This window comes from Vigna radiata, chromosome 1, assembly GCF_000741045.1.
Source record: "Vigna radiata var. radiata cultivar VC1973A chromosome 1, Vradiata_ver6, whole genome shotgun sequence".
In the NCBI taxonomy this organism is placed as follows: Eukaryota; Viridiplantae; Streptophyta; class Magnoliopsida; order Fabales; family Fabaceae; genus Vigna; species Vigna radiata.
In genome coordinates, this window is record NC_028351.1 from 16,911,306 (window position 1) to 16,932,831 (window position 21,526).

General features: G+C 35.3%; 1 protein-coding gene across 1 annotated transcript; it reads right to left on the reverse strand.

Annotated features, from left to right (window-relative positions):
- Positions 1–560: 560 nt before the first annotated feature.
- On the reverse strand, positions 561–12,407 carry LOC106770976 (long chain base biosynthesis protein 2a). The gene is made up of 12 exons (XM_014656842.2): positions 11,941–12,407; positions 11,773–11,838; positions 11,447–11,535; positions 11,039–11,184; positions 10,814–10,938; positions 10,647–10,740; positions 10,147–10,310; positions 9,452–9,613; positions 1,848–1,974; positions 1,603–1,769; positions 1,395–1,502; positions 561–1,042 (listed from the first exon to the last, which is right to left on the reverse strand). The coding sequence occupies exons 1-12, from the start codon at positions 12,064–12,066 to the stop codon at positions 947–949; spliced, it is 1,470 nt and encodes a 489-aa protein (XP_014512328.1). The 5' UTR covers positions 12,067–12,407; the 3' UTR covers positions 561–946.
- Between the last annotated feature and the right edge of the window lie 9,119 nt (positions 12,408–21,526).

Consider the following 21,526-nt stretch of genomic DNA (forward strand, 5'->3'; position numbering starts at 1 on the left):
ATTTTCTATTTTATTTATATTTCTTTTATTATTATATGTGTATGAAAATTGTTTTATTTTTTATTTATTATTTTATTTTATTTTATTAATAAAAAATATAAAAAATAACATAACAATAAATATATATATATATATATATATATATATATATATATATAAATTTGTCATAAAAAGAAATTATCTTAAAAAAGTAATTATTAATTTTTTTATGTGAATAATTTATTTTATTAATATTTTATTATTAAATAATCTTTTCTTGACAAAAAACACGAAAATTAGAAAAGAAAGAATAAAACAATTCCTGAACTGAAACGGTTATAAGTTCAGTTTTTAAAAACTGAACTATAGTTAACTGAACTTTTAGTAAAAATGAATCAGATCAGTTATTTTTGTCCAATCCTATATATAATGTAATGACTGAATGTTTAAAATATTTTAAAATATATTGTGATGGAGAGATAGAATTAAAATATTTTAAAATATATCAAGTCACTTCATTAAGAGGACTTTGTCCTCTTTTAAAAACTGAAATTTGGGTAATAGCTTTAGATTTCTAGAAATTGAAAAGTAAAACATTGCTAAAACTGCTTACAAGAACTATTCACATTCAAAATTACAACTGGATAGATCATCTTCAGTTTTACTCGATTAATTCAAATCAAAAATAAGTTCGGAATGAATAAACAAACTGCAGCTATACATATTAATATCAAATGGGTGGGTAAAATAAGAACAGAATTCCCTTCAGGATACGTTCCCTTGAATATGAGAACAATTATATGGATATGCTCTTCCTGCAAAGTCCACACTTTCGAAGATGGCAACAAAAAGCAACGAATTCATACAGCGCATTGAAATCAATGTCTCGTTTGACCAATATGTCTTCTTATCGCTACAGCTCTATCTTCAGTAGTCTTTGTTCCCCTTCCTGCTTTTAGAAAGTTCTCTAATCAAACTTCACCGCTTTACCCGTATCTTGTTGCTTTGTTGGTTCAGCTGGGAAGTATTTTATGCCAACTAGATCACCCACTCTGCTAATGACCTATGAAAGAACAATCACAGCAAATTTACCACACAACACAACAAGGAAGTAGCAATTTTAAACAAAATCCGAAGCATATCTATACGAACAAAATAAAACATGCATATAAACCCTTGACATCTTACACAAACAGAGAGATGAAAGGGAAATTTATTTTGAATTGCTGGTAGAATAGAAAATATTCATTTTCTAACAATGGTAAAGAATATTGGTTGACGCATGCAATCTTGACGCCATAAGCAGAGGCTGTTTCAAGGATTTAAACCCCTAACCTCCAGTTCACAAGGCAGCAACCTCACGGTTGCACTAAGCCTCAAGATGAAAACAATTGAATCAAAATCCAAATACACACCTGCAAGGCTTTGGTAAGGTCTTCCTTTGAATGGGAAGCAGATATGCATATACGTGCTCTAGCCAGTAGCAGTGGAGTTGCAGGAAATGCCACGGTCACAACAGCAACCTGGATTCAAAAATTTCAAAAATCAATTAACAGATTCATTCTTATATATGATATAGGGTATGAACAGGGGGCATAAATAGTTGGATATTTATCATCTTACATTCTGCTTGAGGCACTCCCTTGAGAATGCAGGGATTTTGGCTGGGTTATAAAGCATGATTGGCATTACTGGAGAATCATTATCCCCAAGAACCTCAAATCCCATCTTCTGCAGTTCTGACCTGAAAAAGTTGCTATTCTCTCGAATTTGTGCTAGTTTCTGGGCACCTGTATGGAAACATCTTACTTTAATTCATGGTAAACAGAGTAGATGAACATTATTTGCATTGATGCAAGCCAAAAAACCTCTATTGGAACCATCCTCTCCAAGAATAACTTTAATGGAAGATATTATTTGTTGTGCGGCTGGTGGTGAAATCGAAGTTGCATAAAGATGAGCAGGGCAAGCGTGCTTCAAGTATTGGACAAGGTCCTGGCAGTACATACAGAAGTTCAGCATGAGAAAGTGATCGAAACATCCTAATAATAAAATACAGAAAATCCATGATCCGAACTTTTAGAGGCCCATGAAATACAAAATCAGAAATCAATTTTCAAATGTAAAGAAAATTTTAAACACTGATAATGCATACAAATACATGTCTTCCTAGTCTAAGTCTACTCTGATCTTGTAGGGGGTTCTCTTAATGAAACCACACACTATACAAAATGGCATTGTTGAACAGAAAAATTGTCAGTCGATTGATACAACTCGTACTCTCCTTAGCTATAAAGTTCATTATCACTTCTAGAGAGATGCATTTCTTACATGCTATCTAATCAACCGAATGCTTGTGGTTGTCCATCTTGTACCCCTCAACACACTCTATGCTTTGTCCATGTGTCTTAGGTTGCACGTGTTTTGACCATGATTTCACTTTAGGTAAAGATACTTTCCACCAAGTCTATCAACTATCCCATTTGGGTTACTCTCATCCTGATAGGTTTCTCGGAACAAGAAATCCAGAACTCACACCAAAAGGCACTCTGAACATACTCACAAACACAGAATTTACTGTAAACGTCTGTATTATTATTCTTGTGACAGAGAAAAATGTTCGAAAGCCTCCAAGGGAGCACTTCTTCCATCACACAGGATGTAATATTCCTGTCAACTAAGATACAACAAAAAACAGACACTCACTCCCTTATAAAGCAATGCCCTACAAGAAACAGAAAACAACCAACCACCTAACTGCCCTTTTAACCCCCTAACGTCTACCTCTTGTTTTTTATTCCTTTCCTCCTTTCATAAACTCTGAATATCACATCCTTAGAAAGGTTATCAGTGCTTACATAATGTTACCTTCTTTTAGACAACTCCATTTATCTCTTATTCTACAATTGAAGATGGGCATGACAGTGTGATGTGTTTCTTGGTGACAAGAAACCCTGAAAACTATCCTGGTGTGAACGCCAGACACGTAACTCACACTCTAACACCCAAAAGATGAATTGCCTCTTTATTTCTGGTAACACAACAATGTACAAAAGCATTCAAGGAAGCCTGTCTTCCTCCCCATACGATGCAATGTTCCTGTCCCAATTACAAACAATACAACATGCCCTTTCAAGACATTTATTCCTGCTTAAATAGCTATTTCCTAAAACAACCACCAAAACATAACTGCCTAACCAACTCCCTCCTCCAACCCACCTTACGTCCTGTTTTCGTCCCCTTTCTTCTTGACATAAAACCCTTAAGACCCTATCATTACTTGCCGGCCTCTGAACAACCTTGTCATCAAGGTGAAAATCTAGGAATTGTACCTTCATGGTTGCCACATCCTCCCAGGTTGCAGCTTCTGGTCCTCCCTCTTGCCACTCGATGAGCACTTGTGGCACTGGTTCTCCTTGGAGTTGCACCGTCCTTTGTTCTAGCACCTTGAGGGGACAACAAATTGTTCCTCTTTCCCCCTTAGATCCTCCAGTAACACCTTTCCTATTTGTTGGGTTCCTACTACCAATTTAAGTTGAGATACATGAAAAATCGAGTGGATACAAGCAGATTCTGGAGTTGTAGCCTGAAAGCTATTGGTCCTACCTGTTTGGTCACTTGGAATGGGCCGTAATACATTGTTGACAGCTTAAGGTGTAGTCAAGTAGGCATGGATGCTAGCCTATGAGGCCTAATCTTCAGATATACCCATATACCACTTCAAATGGAGTGCACTTAGCAAACCCTTGGAAACTGGTGTTATACGAGTATTTTGCCCATAGAAGAATAAAACTCCATCTTTTGGATTGCTCTGAACTAAAACACCATAATTAAGTCTCGAGGGTCCTATTCAAAACTTCTATCTGGCCATCTGTTTTAGGGTGATAGGTTGTACTCATTAGCAATTTTGTTCCCCGAAGTCTGAACAATTCTTTCCAAAACAAACTAAGGAACATAGGATCGATGTCGTTCACTGTGGAAGAGAATATGCCGTGTAGTTTTACTACAAACACCATTGCTATAGTCTTTGAGAATAAGGGTGTTTTATGGGTATGAAATGGCCATCCTTACTCAACCTATCTAGCACGACCAACACTACATCATACCCATTGGATTTAGGTAGACTAACAATAAAATCCATGCTTATCTATTCCCATATAGCTTGCGATATAGGTAATGGTTGTAGTGACCCTTGTGGTGAGGAAGACAAATACTTGTGTTGTTGGCTAACCAGGCAAGCAGCCACAAAATCTGTTATGAACTTCTTCATCCCTACCCAGTATAATGATTGGACCACCTTCCTATATGTTCTATAAACCCCAAAATGGCCAACTGTGGGAGTCATGTGTGAAATTCTGCTATTAGCTTCGAAATCCACTCTAATTTGGCAGACAAGACCAGTCTTCCTTTATAATGGAGACGGTCATGTTCCAAAGTGTAGGTTGGGTGTGATTCAAGGTCTGTTTCTGGGTCTTTTTTTATTTTTCATAAGGCTAGGTCTCCTTTGGTCTCCTTTATAACAAACTAGAACTCCTACATAGTATAGGGAAATGGCATCATTAATGTGTGAACTTATGGGTGAAATAGTTCCTTCAAGAACTTAACTTCTGTGACATCCAAAGATGTATCGTGATAATCAAGTTGTTCTCCACATTGCATCAAATTCAATGTTTCACGAGAGAACTAAACACATAGAAATTGATTGTCATTTTGTTCAAGAAAAGTTTCACAAAATAAATATGGGCTGAGTTTGTTGGATCAAATGACCAACTTGTAGATGGGTTTCATGAAACAGGAATATTGCTCTTATTTGCAACAACATTTGGGATCTGGGTTCTTTACACCCTAACAGGAAAGTAGTTGGTTGTAAATGGGTTTTTCAAGTGAAACAAAAGTTGATGGAACAGTTAATCAATATAAAGCCAGATTGATTGCCAAGGGGTTCAATCAAGTTCATGGGTTTGACTTTCATGAAACTTTTTCTCCTGTCATCAAACCTATTATCATAAGAATACTTTTAACAGTCGCTTTAACCAAGGGATGGGATTTGTTTCATTGGATGTTAATAATGCCTTTCTCAATGGCATTATTGACATAATTGTGTATATGATTCAACCTCCGGAATTTGAGGTCTCGAATAAATCTCTGGTCTGCAGACTTAATAAAGCCATCTATGGCCTCAAAAAAAGACCTAGACAGTGGTTTAACAAACTTAAAACAACTCTTGCAGCTTAGTTTTTGGTCCAGAAGTGTGATCCTTCTCTATTTAACTATCAGCAAAATTCTCAAACTGTCCACATACTGGTTTATGTTGATGATATCATCATCACTGGAACATTAGTCCTTATTCAGCAGCTCACTCACAAACTAAACTCCAATTTTTCTCTCAAGCAGCCCGGTAAACTTGATTACATTTTGGGAATAGAAATCAACTATTGTTCATCGTGAGATTAAAACAGAGAAATATATTTCTAAAGGGCTTATAGGACCATTCTCATGTTCTACTATTTATATTGATAAAGAGTTGATACAATATGGAGATGGAAGGTCAAGGAACTGTCCTAGACTGCTTGGTACAATAATTAAAGATAACCCAACACACTACCTCCTACTTTAGTCCTACTGATTACAATAACATAGGTAGACTTAGTAATTATTCTAACACTTCCCCTCAAGCTGGAGCATACAAATTGTATGAACCAGGCTTGGAATAGATAAACTCAATTTTGAACTAGATGATTTGTCTTCAAGATTGTGAGGCAAACAAATGTGTTATCACATGTCAATGAATAGCTAACAACAACTTATGAACTTCAAAAGTGGATGACGGAGAGTAGTGGTGGACAATGACAAACTGCAAGGACTAAATCCCCATCTCTGAGATGGATGGATGATGGGGCCTGTAGTGGCTGAAAGTTACAAACTACAAGGACAACCATACTTATGTGGCTTGAACTGCCATACTTGGCTTGCGGTGTCTTGGAAACATACTCCCCCTCACTGTGAACGGTGGAAACAGCAACTTATGAACTTCAAAAGTGGATGACTGAGAGTAGTGGTGGACAATGACAAAATGCTAGGACTGAATCCCCATCTCTGAGATGGATGGGTGATGGGGCCTGTAGTGGCCGAAAGTTACAAACTACAGGGATAACCATACTTATGTGGCTTGAACTGCCATACTTGGCTTGCAGTGTCTTGGAAACATACTCCCCCTCACTGTGAACGGTGGAAACAGTGAAATTGTTGATTGGGATTGGAAGCATCACAGTTGCTAAAGATAAACACGCAAAAATGACTTCGACCAAAGAGATTTCCAGTAAAAGTGGATGACGTCCTGCAGTAGCAAACAACATCAAACTGCAAGACCTGCAGTGGCAAACAACAACAAACTGCAAAAACTGGATTTCCATCACTAATAGATGGGGAGCCTTCAATGGCTAACAACAAATCTGAAAGGACTTAACTGTCCTGATCAGCAACAAATCTACAGGAAATAACTGTTTTGCAAAGGCTTAACAACAACCGACCTGTAAGGACTACACTACCCTGCAGCGGCTTAAACTTTATCCCCCTCACGACTGAACGACATGAACGCGAAGGTGGAAGAACTGGTGAGAATCGATCCGTACGAGGGTTTGGACAAATATGAAACCCATAACTTCAAAAGATTCAATTCAACAAGCGGTCTCAAGTAACAACTCCACATGAGCTGTTACAACACGACATCTGTGGTGCAAAGAGCCTTTCACGTGGCAGAAACCAAAACACTACTAGAAACCATGGTTGGATTACCATAAGATGGGAGATGGCATCTAAAGGCCAAAGACAGGTTAGAGGTCCAAAAATGCTCTGTTGGACTACTCCCAAACGGTGATACTTATGAAACCCATAACTTCAAAAGATTCAATTCAACAAGCGGTCTCAAGTAACAACTCCACATGAGCTGTTACAACACGACATCTGTGGTGCAAAGAGCCTTTCACGTGGCAGAAACCAAAACACTACTAGAAACCATGGTTGGATTACCATAAGATGGGAGATGGCATCTAAAGGCCAAAGACAGGTTAGAGGTCCAAAAATGCTCTGTTGGACTACTCCCAAACGGTGATACTTATGAAACCCATAACTTCAAAAGATTCAATTCAACAAGCGGTCTCAAGTAACAACTCCACATGAGCTGTTACAACACGACATCTGTGGTGCAAAGAGCCTTTCACGTGGCAGAAACCAAAACACTACTAGAAACCATGGTTGGATTACCATAAGATGGGAGATGGCATCTAAAGGCCAAAGACAGGTTAGAGGTCCAAAAATGCTCTGTTGGACTACTCCCAAACGGTGATACTTAGCATTGTATCACAAGATGTACGGGTTAAACTTGAACCCAAGAAGAAAGTGACCAACTATCAAAGAAAGAACTAACACGTTTGTGTTTAGAGTGGTCGTTTTTGTCTTCAAAATTGTGGAGGCAGTGATTAACTGCAGTGACGGCATAAGTGACAGATGAAAGAAGGACCAATCAGTGCCACACAAGAAAAGGAAGAAGAACCCATTGGTGGTGACAGAAACCAGAATGCAGATTCTAGTTGTTAGCCAGAAGGACCAAACCAGAACAAAGAAACTAGAACGAGATTCGGCGATGCGAAAGCGAGAAGACGAAGATGTTGTGAAGACAATGAAGATGGCAATAATGGTTGCTATGGAGGGTCAGAACAGAGAGAAGGAGGTCCGGCGAGTCAACCGGAAGCGATGCGGTGTGATTCTGACGCTGGGAAGGCAGCGCGTGACAAACACACGTCCAAGCTCACATGGAGAAAGGCAGCGCATGGAGGCGCGTTGAGCGGAGTCTGGTCCTGACTCCAACACCGTCGCTCGAGGAGGCAGTCCAGATCCGCTAGTCACTTGTCGAAACTACGACGGTGGTCGGCGGCGGACGGTCGTTGGCGACATACGGAGACCGTCAGTGGGTAGTGCGGCGGAGTAAGCAACGAAGGCAGTGGCCTTTCTTGGGTTCTTCAAAGAAGAGACTTTCGGTCCCTTTGATTCAACGTGAATATGAATGGCAGCAAATGGGAATGCCAAAAATGATTTGGCATCAACAGATCTAAAGTACCAGTTTCAGCTACTAGTCCAAAAGGGAAAGGGGATGGGTTCAAATCCCATTCTGAGACAAATTCTGGAAGTATAGCTTATATCTAGGCCAGATTCTGAAGAAGAGACTTTTAGGAGGGGCTGTCGACAGATAGCAAAGATAGCCGTTAGAAGATCAGAGAACCTGCTTTGATACCATCTTGAGATTAAAACAGAGAAATATATTTCTAAAGGGCTTATAGGACCCTTCTCATGTTCTACTATTTATATTGATAAAGAGTTGATACAATAGGAAGATGGAAGGTCAAGGAACTGTCCTAGACTGCTAGGTACAATAATTAGAGATAACCCAACACACTTAGTAATTATTCTAACAGTCCAGACAAAACTGTTGTGATGCCTCAAAGTAAAAATATTAGAGATCTTTTGCATAAAAATAAGATGATAGAAGCTCAACTTATACCATCACCCATGGTCTCATCCTGCAAACTATCCCTGCCACCTGCTTTTGGATTATGCATTTACCTAGTCATCTAGGCTAATGACACTGTCATTACAGGAGATTACTTTAATAATATCTGCATACTAAAATGAATCTCATCTCCTAAGTCATGTTCAAACATAATGCCCCCATGATAATCATTGGGATGTTTTAAAACACGTCCTTTAATACATTAAGAACCCACCAGGTTGCAAATTACTATATGAAGACAAACAATGCCAAAATCATTTTTACTATGATGTTCATGGCCCATCAACATTAAATCGGAAATCCACTTGTAGGTATTATGCTTTTACTGAAGGAATCTCAAGGAGGAGTAAGAAGCAGAAGATAATTTATATATGCATGCAAGATTACATGACTTACAACTTGGAGGCACTAAAGATATTAGATATGCAACAATCAAGCTCTCCATATTGCATCAAATCCAACCTTCCATGAGCAAACTAAATTCCAAGATTGACTATCACAAAATATGAGGCTCTCATGCTGACAATTTGATGTTAGTCAAATTCGTATGACAAATTTTGCAACAAGCTCGATCCATACAACATCTATGCTCTAATTTAAGGTGAGTATTAAAGATCTGATTCTACTTTATGTAAATGGGGGAATGTCATATTTTATAGCTGAAAGTTAGGGATTTAGTCCGTTATTTGTTTACTTGATAGTAGCATTGTTGATTAAAAATTAAACAATGTATGAATGGTGTAAACCAACATTTTCAGAAAACGTAATAAAGATAGAAGAATATAATATAGTTATTTTTCAAATGTTTGACAGGAAAGAAAATCAGAAACCTACTCTCTCTAATTTATCAACTTACTGCCTCAATTAAAAAGCAGTAAGCTTGGAGTTAAAAATTTAACAAAGTACCTTAGATCCTGCAATATATCCTCCACATGATCCAAAAGATTTGGTGAATGTTCCCATCATAATGTCAACATCAGCAGTATCCACACCCAGTAGCTCACAAACACCTCTTCCTGTCTTGCCCACAGCTCCAATGCTGTGTGCTTCATCCAAATATGTATATGCCTATAAAGCAATGGAAAATGGAGAAAGTGACATATGAACCAGAGTAACATCAAAATAAAAAGTCACTAATAAAAGCTTTTCCAAAATCCCTCTAAATGTCTTCTAAGAGAAAAGGAGTGTTATACGAAGGAAAACGTACAATACCGCAGCCTCTTTTTCCCTTCTATGAACTAGACTTATAAGGAAAAAAGTAGTAGCATGAAGGTTAATGAGACTATCCAAAACTAATCCAGCAAAAAAAAAAATCATAGGAAAGCAGAATCTTGTTTCTTTTACATAGCATGCCCATTTGAGTCAATAGCTTAAATAATTTAAATGGAGCACTGTGTTCCTAGGCATAAACCATTTAGAACGTTCCATTCAGAAATTTTGCTGGTAGACTTGTCTGTGTAGACTTCCATAAAAGTGGATCTTAAATTCAATATTAAATAACAGCCCCATATAAAATAGAAAATGAAGAGTGCACAGCAAAAGCAGGTAAAAATAAAAGAAATACAACTTATATATTATATTAGAGCTACAATAATACCAACCTTATATTTTTTACATATAGCTATGATCTCTGGAAGTTTGCAGAGCTCTCCTTCCATGCTGTATATCCCCTCTACGATAACCATAATTTTCTTCCAAGGCCTATGTGTCCTTGGCTGTCCCTCAGCAATTTGTTCTCTTAACACTTCTTCTAGATGAGATGGCACTGTAGGTAAAAGTGAAAAAATAATGCTGTGATCTGAGTGAGCACACCATATTAACACAAACAGAGAGAAACTAAAAAATAACTCAACAGTTAACCAAGGTCTTGAACTACATATAAAGATAATTAATCATAAGCTAGTTCAGTTACCCTTTCTGTTCAATTCTGTTAGCATAACTGAGGTCACTGAAATTTAACTATCCTATACAAATTTAGGATGAATCCCAAACCACAACTTAAAATAAAACTCTTTCCTTTTGTAACTGTGTGAAATTGAAAAGCTAGAGACTCCAGGACTAACTAAACTTATTTTAGTATACAGCAAAGAACTATACTCACTATTGTGTTGAAAAACACGAATAGTTGCTCCGGATCCTCGTGCACCATTAACAATTGAGTTGTGGTTCAACGAATCACTAATAATCAGACTTCCCTGTGAAAGAAAGTCATTACAATGAATAACCATTAAGTATCTCAAAATGGTAAAATCATAAAATTTCACAAACCTTCCCCATCAAGACTGGAAGAATAGCAGAGTTTGTCACATAGCCCATACCAAAAACTATAGCAGCTGGCTTTCTAACAAAGTTTGCAACACACTGCTCCAGTTCATTGTGAAGGTCAGTCGTCCCTATTGTAGAAGTCACATTCAGTGGAGCATAATAAGACAGATGTAAAGACAAGCAACCAAATTCACACTTTTATGGCTAAAATACAAAGATAATACCTACCTCCATCCACACGAGTACTGCAAGTGCTTGGAGAGTACTTCTTCAACGTTTCAACTACTCGGGGTGTGCAGTATTCGTCTGCTGCCGCAAAACCAAGATAGTTGTATGATCCCAAGTTAAGGCATCTACTTAGTTTATCAGTCCGTCTGCATTAGGAAAAATAGTTACAAAAGAATAGGCATATAAACTTCTAGTGATAAAGCTCTAAATTAGAAGTTAAAAATTATATATTCAACCCGCTATTGTTGGTCTAGTGGACAAATCTTGATAGTTTGCAACGGATCATAGATTAAACTTTGTTGCCGCCATTGTTTAAAGAAATCATATCTAAGAAAGTATACCCCCACCCCTTAAATATAAAAACATATTCATAGGCTTGAAAGGCCTGGAAATTAAAGAGTGTTTTACTTCAGTGTCTTGTTGCTATCATTGGAGAAGCGTTCCACTACATCAAACCACGCATCAGGAGCACTTGCAATTGGTCTACCAAAACAGTCCTGCGAAAAAGAAAAAACCAAAACAAATACAGAAAGAAGAAATACAAAACACTTAGCAAGTCATTATCATATATCTGAATTGCAATGTACTTTACATTGGGATTCGGCTAGTTACACAAAAGTCACAAAACGCACCCAAACCGCAAAAAAAAATTGACAGAACAAATAAACATTCAATGTTTGGAATACACACGCATTTCCCTTGATTAATGAAGCGAAAACTGAAACAATAAAAACCTGAATGCGAAGATACAAACGGCGAATATAAAAATCTTCGAGCCCCAAGCAGATCGGTGGGTAACCCTGAGTCAATGCGTTGATATATTATAAACTATTACAGTATAATAATGATTAAAAATTTATGAAACGAAGCGAAAAAGAAAATAAATGAACGAAAAGAAGGACCTGGAGATTGTTAGAGCTGCACCAGTCAAAGATTTTGCGGAAGAAATCCCTGAACTGGCCGAAGGCAAAGAGCAAGCCGTAGCTGAAGTAGGTGGTCAACGCGGTGAGATACGGAATCGCTATCATGGTGAGGGGACTTGGAGGGATCTGGATTCTGAGTTTGGAAACTCGTTTCGCGGTGCGGCGGCGATCGGAGATCCGAACCCGAGTCTCGCGGACCCGTGAGGGAGAGAACGAGGGAGAGAGAAACGGTGGTGTTGGAAGATGGAAAGTGTTAGGCTGGGGAAAGAGAATGTGTGGTGCTGTGTTGTATCAGGGAGTAGAAGAAATGGGACCATACAACGAAGGAAGGAAACAGAGAAAGGTCCACCTGGCGGCTAGACCAGCGTTCCCTCCCTCGGTTATGACTGGATTTTTATTCTTTATTTTTTCATTGGATCTTTTGCTGGAAAGAAAACAAGGTTTCGTTACAAGTTTTGACAAGGAAAATAATTACGAGTCCAAGCCTTTACGAGGTGTCGCTTTTTTGCCGAGATAAATAATACGAACCAACACAAATATATTTCGCTCTCAAAACATAATATTTCCTTTCTTAAAATAGTGAGATTAATTTCTTTTAATGTTAATGAATGATTTCATAAATTTTTTGTAACAGATTTTTTTTAAATTTTTTTTAAACTAAGTAATTTTTCCTTGTGTTTAATATTGAAGTATCTGAAAAATACTAGCAAGAGGTTAAATAGTGTTTTTGAAAAACATTTTTTGCAACCTTATGCTATAACACTTTTTGTAGAATGTGTGAAATATTTATTTGTAAGTTTAGACGTTTGACTTGAAATATATACATTGATAAGATCGTTATGCTATTCAGAATATTTTTACTGTAGCGTTTGTAAGAACTTCCTTTAAAAATAACAAATAGTTTAGCTAAGAAGTTTTTATATTTTCAAATATAAAACTCAACTGAGGGTTTTCTTAGAGGATCTTTCAGTAAAGAGAAGAGAGAATAACACAAGAGATTTTATACTATTTCGCTCCAATTGAGCTACATCTAGTCTCCTTCGCAGAGGGTTTCATTATAATCTTCACACGATTACAAATGGGTATTAGCACCACTCTAGCTACCTCACCGAGATTTCCTCTAAGTATTAACACCACTCTTGGTACTCAGCACCCTACCAAGATTTCCTTGAGTATTCGCATCACTCCTAGTACTCAGCTCCCTGCTGAGATTTCCTTGAGTATTTGAACCACTCCTTGTACTAGACTACCATGCTTAGATTCCTCAACTCAAAAGAGTTCAGTTGTAAGTATTTTAATTCTCTTCAAAATTGCAATCAATGATTGCTTACAAGCAGTTCAGACTAAATCTCTCTACGAGAGGATTTGATTACAATACAATGCAATTTAAACACTCGCAAATGTTTCTCTCTACGCTCTTACAACAGTAAAAAATTTGATGCTTAAGCTCAAGAGTATCTCTTCTATTTTTCTCTTTAGGATTGATATGTCGTTGTAAGCTTTATGCTCTTTGGTTATCCTCTATTCTATCCTCTTGATTTTCTTCTTGAGAGATATTCTATATATAGACTTCATGAATATTTGTCTGTTAGAATATGCTTGTAGTTTGTAGCCTTAATGGTTGTGTTGTCTATTTCTTCTTTTTCTTAGCAGCCGTTGTGTAAATCAATTTGTTAGAGCAAACATGCTTTTTCAGTCCTTTGTTTGAAGTAGGTTTTATGATCTTTTTAGACTTTGCTTCAAGAGAGGAACATTCCATTATTACCTCTTTTGTCTCTAACGTCCACATTTGATATTTAATCTGTAGCACTGTAGATGCATGTAGAATAGCTTATCTGCAAAATGAAAGTAAACTATGTGTCGCAACTGGTGTCGCGATGGGACGACTATCCAAAAAAAAGAAAATGGGTTTGAACCAGAGATTCTGGGTTTGGTCCTCAGCGGAGTCGCCATCTGTCGCAACCGAAATCACGACAGGACGACAATCCAAAAAAAAGAAACGAATTTGAAAAAAGAGTTTGGAGTTGTCACCATAGTTTATTCTGGGAAACTACGAAAAAATCATAAAACGATAAGGCATGGTCTATTGAAACCAGATTCCAAGTCCGAGAGTCGGTTACGTGTAGGGAAGGTATTAGCACCCTACAACGCCTGCCCAAAGGTAGTACCTTTAATTAGATATGCGAATGTGATGTGGTTTACAAAATGTTTAATTATCCCTAAAAATAAAATTCTAAAGAAACAAGAAAATATTTTTTTATTTTTTGTGAAATTATTGAGAAAATTTGTTTGGAAAAGATTTAGATTTTTGGGAAGTGAACTTGACAAGGACTAGCCTTGCTCCTACGTATCTCCAATTGGGATGGAGAATCAAGGATCACGTAGTTCTGGCAGAAAGATTGTTTGTTGTTTGAAAATATAGATGTTTTATATTTTTGGTATTTTTATGTAAGGAAGAAGAAAAGGTTTTCTAGCACAAAGACGATGCGAGCGATCACACATGTGCTTAAACCTTTAAAATATTTTTTTTTAATTATTTTTATAAAAATGAAGAAAAGGTTTTCTAGCACAAGGACGATGCGTGCGATCACACATGTGCTTAAACCTTTAAAACATTTTTATTTTATTTTTATGAAATTGGAAAAGGTCTTAGCACGAGGACGATGCGTGCGATCACACATGTGCTTAGACCCTTAAAATATTTTGATTATGTTTATAAAAATAAGAAAAGGTTTTCTACCACAAGGACGATGCGTGCGATCACACATGTGCTTAAACCTTTAAAATATTTTGATTATTTTTATAAAAAGGAAGAAAAGGTTTTCCAGCACAAGGATGATGCGTGCGATCACACATGTGCTTAAACCTTAAAATATTTTTGATTATTTTTATAAAAAGGAAGAAAAGGTTTTCTAGCACAAGGATGATGCGTACTATCATACATGTGCTTAAACCCTTAAAATATTTTGATTATTTTTATAAAAAGGAAGAAAAGGTTTTCTATCATAAGAATGATGCGTGCGATCACACATGTGCTTAAACCCTTAAAATATTTTTGATTATTTTTATAAGAAGGAAGAAAAAGTTTTCTAGAACAAGGACGATGAGTGCGATCACACATGTGCTTAAACCCTTAAAATATTTTTGATTATTTTTATAAAAAGGAAGAAAAGGATTTATAGCACAAGGACGATGCGTGCGATCACATATGTGCTTCAACCCTTTAAATATTTTATATTACTTTTAGAAAAAGAGAAGAAAAGGTTTTAGCACAAGGACGATGAGGCGATCACACATGTGCTTAACCTTTAAAATATTCAAGAACCATTTTTCATTTTATAATTTTATCATTTTTATGTTTTGTAATTTTATAAATTTTGCCTAATTTATTATATGAAAATATTTTTTTTAAAATGAAATAAGACCATATTTAGTTTTTAAACAAAAGAAGAATTTTAAACCCTACGAGCTACGAAAATCTATTTCTTCTAGTTTTTCAATTTTATACTTTTTTATATTTATGACAAAATGATAACTACATAAATATTTAAAATAAAATAAAAGTCTAAAACAAAATGAGCACATATTAGCATAACCGTAAAATAATAGCATAATAGTAAAATAAATTGTACAAATAAAATGCAAATAAAAAGTAGATATAATGGAAACAAAGATTAAAACCAAATCGGTGAAGAAAAGTTTGAAAGACTATAACCAAATCCAAATATGATGAAATGTAAAAAACATTAATATGAAGATAAAAAAAAATAAAAATCAAAATAGAAATGAATGAATGAAGAAATAAACAAAATAAAACAAGATAACTAGGCAAAAAAAGAAAAGAAACAACGCAACAAAGAAGGAAAAGGGGTTCGGCCCAAAGTTTCTTACCAACCAGAAAGTTTTCCTTCTCTTTTTTTTTTTTTCTGTTCCCTTATATTCTCTTCTCGAAATTCAATTCTCTTCTTTTCTTACCAGGTGCGTATTTATATAATATTATTGTGATCTTGCCTTAATGACAAATTAAATATCAATTAGCAAAATAGGGAAAGAAATGGTCTTGATTGAAGAAAAATAAATAATTGTCAGAAAGGAAGAAATTGAATGCAACAAACAATATATTATTCTTAATTATTGCCATAATGTTGATTCAAACAAATAAAACAAAATTTCAAAAATATTATAAAGTGATCTGTCATGCATGGAAGATTATTTTAATATTTTTTCCTTTACCCACCATTAATTATTACTCTCTTATTATTTACTTTCTCAGACGAAATTGGGTGTTGACACTATGCATGCACCAAATATGACTTTTCTTATTGCTTTTGTTATTTTTTAGCGCTAAGCATTTAATGTCATTTAATGCTTGCTTAGAACAACAAAGTGTTTTTTTATTTCCTACCGTTAGGTAGCATTTTACAGTTAAGTTCTTTTAATTGAAGATACCAAATGTATAAATACTTCATCAAGATGAGGTGTTTGTTTAGCTCATGGTATTGTTTTGATCCAAGTAAACGCTTCTTTGGCTTTTGTCTCTTTTTAGAAAAATTGTTTAGCTTGCTTAGGCTTTCTTATGTGTTTTAATAATTAAGTATTTTAATTATTTAGTTGAAGACATTATCTCAACCTTTTTTTTAGAGAAGCCAAATACCTAATCTAGGTATTTTAAGCATTGAGTGTTTAGCTCAATTCTCTCTTGGACACCTTTAGACAAGACATCGTCTAGTCATGTGTCTAGGTATTCTAGCCTAAGTGTTTTGCTATGATTCATCCAATCCCATCACTACACATATTATATCTCCAACAAAATCCAAAAACACTACACATGTTTATCATGATATCTTTACATCATGGGTTGGCATGGTAAAACCCCCAATACCATAACTTTGTTCTCCCTTAGCATTAACTTTATTATGGGATAACCCAACAAAAACATACATACATATATAGGGAAAACCCATCAGAATATGACATAAACTCTATCCTCATGCATACAAAAATCCTTTCCCAACAACAACCATAGATAATCATATCAATAATTATGCACACATACATCAAAACTTGAATTAACCAATCAAGATAATTCAAATTACATGACATACAACAAACAAACAAACATAGGTTAGCTTTCCCATACCTTGGCCAATACTATGAATTTATCTATAACTTCAAACACCACCAAATCTTCCTTTGCACTAAGAGTTTTTGTTGCTCCCTCTCGTTTTTTCCCAAAAACCACTTTCCTCTCTTTCTCTATTTTCTCTCACTGATTTAGAGTATCTAGGGTTTCTAAAACACACAATATCATCCCTCTCTTTACATCTTAATATTTATAAATCAACCTAACTCTATCTCTAATATCTCATCAATTTAATGATATATTTTAAAACCAAATCTCTCTATATCTCTTTTCTCCTCTTTATCTCAATTCACTATCCCTCTTTTTTATGTTATTTTATTTAATTCATACCCCTTTTACTTCCTACAACCCCTTACTTAATTTCTACACCAATTAAATAAAGTAAAAGACCATTTTACCCCTAAGCAAAAATATAAATAAAACAAATGTTTCCCTTAACTTCCTTTTTCCCTATAATTGAACCTACACCCATTTAATCCTAAATCATCCTTTCATTAACAAGCCAACACATTACATTGATAATATCATACCACACCAATCACCCAATTAATAACATAGTAATCATGTGTTGCACTTTATTAATAATAACATCAAAGAGTTAACATAAGTATGTTTTAACAAGATATTCACACATTGTTAAGGGTCTGACAAGTGTATCAGATTGTATCAAGTAATAATGAAACGGTAAGTTCGAGTATCATTTCCCTAGAGACTCATAGGCCTAAACTTTCATGTGATTTCTTGATTATATAAGACTTGAGTGAATGAAAATTAGGGTTTCATATGCAAAAACGAAAATTAAATATGAATGCAAAGATTTTGATCAATTGACCAAAAGATAACGCATGTGAATGATGAATGAATGAATTATGTTGTTGGGGTTTATGATTTCATCCTAATCCACTCTCTTATATCTAAGAATTTGACTTTTTCATCAATGTTAATGCCACCTTTTAATTTACCCTAATCTCAATGTCTTGTGAAAAGAGACTACTCCTAATTACTAATTTACTATGTCTAGTCTCCCTAGCAATTGATCATGCATTACATAATTCGCACAGAAGCTTAAGGTAATTGGTCCTCCTATCCCTATGTCTAGGCAATATTGCTACCAAGAGAATTTCCTCATGTCTAGACCTAACTATATTTGTCCATATAGACAGAATCAAAGATTATGCTATTGAATAATGTCTTAAAAAAGTATGCAATTATAATGGAGGAAAAACCCTAACAATTAATGAATAAAAGCATATGAATAAAGCATCAATTCAATATATGAGAGTTTCAAAGGATTACATCAATTCTCCAACAAAAATGGAGGTTTAGTTCACCATAATCATGATGAAACTAGATGGAAATAATGAAAAGAATGAAAAGATAAACCCTAGATTTGATACATTGGAGCTCACACATCTAAAATCCGCCTCTAAGGGGTGAAGAGAGTGCTTTTGTGCCTCTTTCTGCCAAAAGATACCCCTTCTGGTTCGTTTGGGTCTATATATAGCATAGAAAAATAACAGAATGTTGGCCTAGGCCCAATAGTACACCGCCCAACAGTGGTTTTTACCGCCTGGCGGTAGGTGCGGCACTCAAAATGGCCCCCAGCGCAGCCTAGGCGAAAAACAGTGAAAACATGGTCCCGAGTCCACGCCCGACGCTCCGTGCGGCACAAAACTACACTCTGGTTGACTTTTCAGCATTCTGGTTGATTGATTGACTTTTCTGATAGACTGATTGACTTTTCTAGTTGATTGGTTGACTTTTCTGGATTTTGGTTGACTTTTTTACACTAAACTCCTTGATACTTCAACCCTTCTTTCAAATCATTCAATAAACCTACAAAATCAGGGGAAAACCAAGCATAAAACCAAGAAAACCAACTTTGACTCTCTTATTCTATAACTTAAGAAAAATGCATGATTTCAAGCTAATTCTAAGTCATAAATGGTGTATTTTAATGTCAGTTTTAAGTATAAAAATAACAGTTTTTGAACCATTGTCACACATCACACCTTATTAGACATATCAACTCCTAAAAGATAACACATTCAACTCTTAACAAAACTTTAATCCTTAAACCCCTATTTTTTTCGGCTCTTACAAGTTTCACCCATTCCTGGTTGTGCAGTACTCTTCACTGTTAAGACAAGTTTATAAGACTCAACTGTCTAAACGTCTTCATATGTTTTGAAGTTTAACAAAGAAAAATAATTGAAATGAGCATATGACATTGCTATCATTAGAAAAGAAACACAACTAAAATGTAAATGGTTTGTGAAAATGCTTTATACCTTAAACATCAATGTATAAATAGATGCACAATTAAATGGTTTCCCTATTTTATGTGTCAATGAGAGTCTTGCTGAATGGATTAGTGTTATACATTGTTAGGTGATGATGAAACGAACTCGACATATTTTGATAGATGAAAGTGTCAAAATATGTTTTTGGAAAGAAACTCAAAAGTCCTAAACGATGATCCAAAAACTTTTGTTGAAAGACACCTTGCTAAACGCACTGTTGAACGAAACAAAAACAACTCAAAGTAGCGTTTACATAGGTTAGACGATACATTTGCCAAAGGATCTACTTCATCCAACGATGAAGCTTTCATCAACTACTTGGTATCTTACTGAAAAGCTTAAATGATTAAGTCATGTCTGAATGGTAGGAAACGTAAAAAGCACTTTATTGTTCTGAACATGTGTTAAATGCAATTAAATGCTCAACGTTTAAAAATGACAAAAGTGATAAGAGAAATGTATATCTGTTGCATGCATATATACTCTTCTTTTTGTAGATTGTTGTTACATGAATCCACCTTCATCCTATACAAATCAGAAATGAAGTTAGAAACATAAAATACATTCACGAAATGATATGCTCATCAAAAGTTGTGCTAGAAAAATTGTGCTGCCTACCTTTGTCAAAGTATTGAAAAATCATGTTTGCCTTTACAAATTGACTTTAACTAATGGCTACTACATACAACAAGACTAAGATGACTCAAAGATCAAAACAAAGCTCTACCTAACGAATATCTTTTTTAGAAGCCTTTAAATAAAAGATCATTCAAAAATAGAATCAAGATAATAACATATAGAGAAAAGGCTCAAGATAACAACATTGAGAAAAAGCTTAAAGCACACAAACTTAAAAGAGAATATCTGAGAAAGAGAATAAAAGCTCAAGCAAGAAAGTACTCTCAAGCTTCATTGATTTATAAGTTTACTATTATAAGAAGAGAGAAGAGAGAAAAATTATACGAGTTTATTAGATTGAATTGTATTGCACACAGATCCTCTCTGCGAGAGTTATCGTCTATGGGATTGTAATCAATCTTTTGATTGTAATTTCTAAAACGAATTCAAACACTTTACATTTAACTTGGTGGAGTTAAACGGTAGCTAGACGAGTTTGTGTAGTGGAAACCACGAGTGAGTGAAACTCAAGTGACGTTTAACTTGGTGGAGTCAAATGGTAGCTAAACGAGCTTGTCTAATAGAAACCAGAAGTGGATTAAACTCAACTAGACAACATATCATAAAGATATTTGGATTGTTTAGGGATACCAAGAGTGGTTCTTAAGTCCCTGACAAGTGTACCAGATCATTATCAAGTAATATAAAACGGGTAAGTCCGAGTATCGTTTCCCAAAGGACTCTTAGGCCATAACTTTCATGTAAACAAATCGCATAAGACTTGAGAAAAGAATTAAATTTAGGTTTTGAATGCAAGAACGATAATAAACATGCAAAATGCAGTGAATCAATTGGCTAGAAGAAATTATGGATGAATGGAATTGTTGGGGTTTACAATTTCATCTTATTCACCCTCTTATATCTACTCTTCTTATTTAATTCGCTTATTTATCATATTGTCATGCAAACTTTCTTGGTCTACCCTAAACCCAATCTCTTGGTGAATAGAGCCTATTACAAATTATTGACTTGCTATCTCTAACCTCCCCTAGTAACTAGCAATGCATGATAAACGAAAGTAAAATACAATTAATCGTCATACCCCTATCTCTAGGCGGTATTAGCTTAATCAAGGAATTCCCCCCAGTTCATGACATTATTGTATGTCTTCGTATCAATAAAGACAAACAACATTTACCGAATGAGTTAAACGATAAAAGCATTAAGCAAAGGTAAGGAACTCAATAATTGATAAATTAAGCATATGCAAGCATATAAAATAAATAAGAATTTGGATATAAGAGAGTTTCAAAAGATTACATTGTTCCCCAACAACAAAGGGCTTAGTTCACCATGGACATGGTGAAACTAGATGAAATACAATGAAAGAATGGAAGAATAAACCATAAATTTCGTAGATTGGAGCCTAAGCATCCAAGGAACCACCTCCAAGGAATGTAGAGTTGTTGTGGACGTTTCTGTCTGCAAAAGATTAGGTTTT